At 42.1% G+C, this 1,286-nt stretch overlaps 1 protein-coding gene across 1 annotated transcript; it reads right to left on the bottom strand.

The window, feature by feature from the left end:
* Positions 1 to 432: 432 nt before the first annotated feature.
* On the bottom strand, positions 433 to 843 carry LOC132637600 (uncharacterized). The gene has a single exon (XM_060354667.1). The coding sequence runs from the start codon at positions 841 to 843 to the stop codon at positions 433 to 435; it is 411 nt and encodes a 136-aa protein (XP_060210650.1).
* Between the last annotated feature and the right edge of the window lie 443 nt (positions 844 to 1,286).

Genomic DNA, 1,286 nt, shown 5'->3' with positions numbered 1-1,286 from the left:
AAAACCAATTTCCCAATCCAAGTCCCAAAATGCACTCGAGTGCATTAGGAACCGAACCGAATATACATATAAGTTCTGAAAAACCCTTCGGACCTTTCGAAATTGATGGATTCCTGAAAAAGGTTCGTTTACCTAAAAGTCAACTTTGAGTCAATTCTTATTCGCTTTAAGCCCAAATTTCCCACGAACTCACCCAAATCATTTCCAAAGACCTTGAAAAGCATGTCAACAGTCCCCACGGGTCAAATGTGAGCTTAAAAAGCTTGGGAAAGGGGTAAAAGTACCAAAAAGGCTATAATGACAGAATGGGTTGTTACATCAGATACTAATTAAATCATCGCTTGTCCTCGAGCGACGAAGGGAAAGGAATGGAAAAGTACCTGAATCGGCAAACAACTAAGGATATCGGCTACGCATGTCGGACTCAGTCTTTCAAGTGGCATCCTCAACAGGATGATCCTTCCATTGCACCTTCACAGAAGTTGTCTCCTTCGACCTCACCTTTCGAACTTGCCTATCCAAAATCGCAATAGCCTCCTCCTCGTAAGTCAAATTCTTATCAAGCAATATTGAGTCCCAAAGAACAATATAAGTACCATAGGCATGATACTTTATCTGCATACACACATGGAAAACTTGATGAACGCCTGCCAAGAATGGTGGTAAGGCCAAATCATAAACAACAGCTCCCATACGATCAAGGATCTCAAATGGCCCAATATACCTCAGACTCAACGTACCTCTCTTCCCAAATTTCATAAACCTCTTCATGGGTGAAATCTTCAATAGCACTTGATTACCAACGGCGAACTCTAAACCTTGAACCTTTCTGTCCGCATACATCTTCTATCGACTCTGAGGTACCAAAAGCTTGGCCTGAATGACCCTCACCTTCTTAAAAGACTCTCTCAATTGATCCATACCCCAAGGTCGAACCTCAAATGCATCAAACCAAACAACCGGAGATCTACATCTCCTACCATACAAAGCCTCAAAAGGCACCATATCGATACTCGAGTGATAACTGTTGTTATACGCAAACTCTGCCAATGCAAGTACAGATCCCAGTGACCACCAAAGTCTATCACGCAAGCCCACAACATATCCTTGAGCATCTGAATGGTCCGCTCGGATTGTCCATCAGTCTGAGGGTGAAAAGTTGTACTAAGATCCATTCGAGTACCCAACTCACCATGAAAAGCTCTCCAGAAATAGGAATTGAAGATAGTACCCCAATCAGATATGATAGAAATGGGAACATAAAATTAGTCGACTAAGATTAGTTC

The sequence above is a fragment of the Lycium barbarum genome, chromosome 4 (genome assembly GCF_019175385.1).
Source record: "Lycium barbarum isolate Lr01 chromosome 4, ASM1917538v2, whole genome shotgun sequence".
In the NCBI taxonomy this organism is placed as follows: domain Eukaryota; kingdom Viridiplantae; phylum Streptophyta; class Magnoliopsida; order Solanales; family Solanaceae; genus Lycium; species Lycium barbarum.
This window is presented reverse-complemented; position numbering and strand designations above follow the sequence as displayed.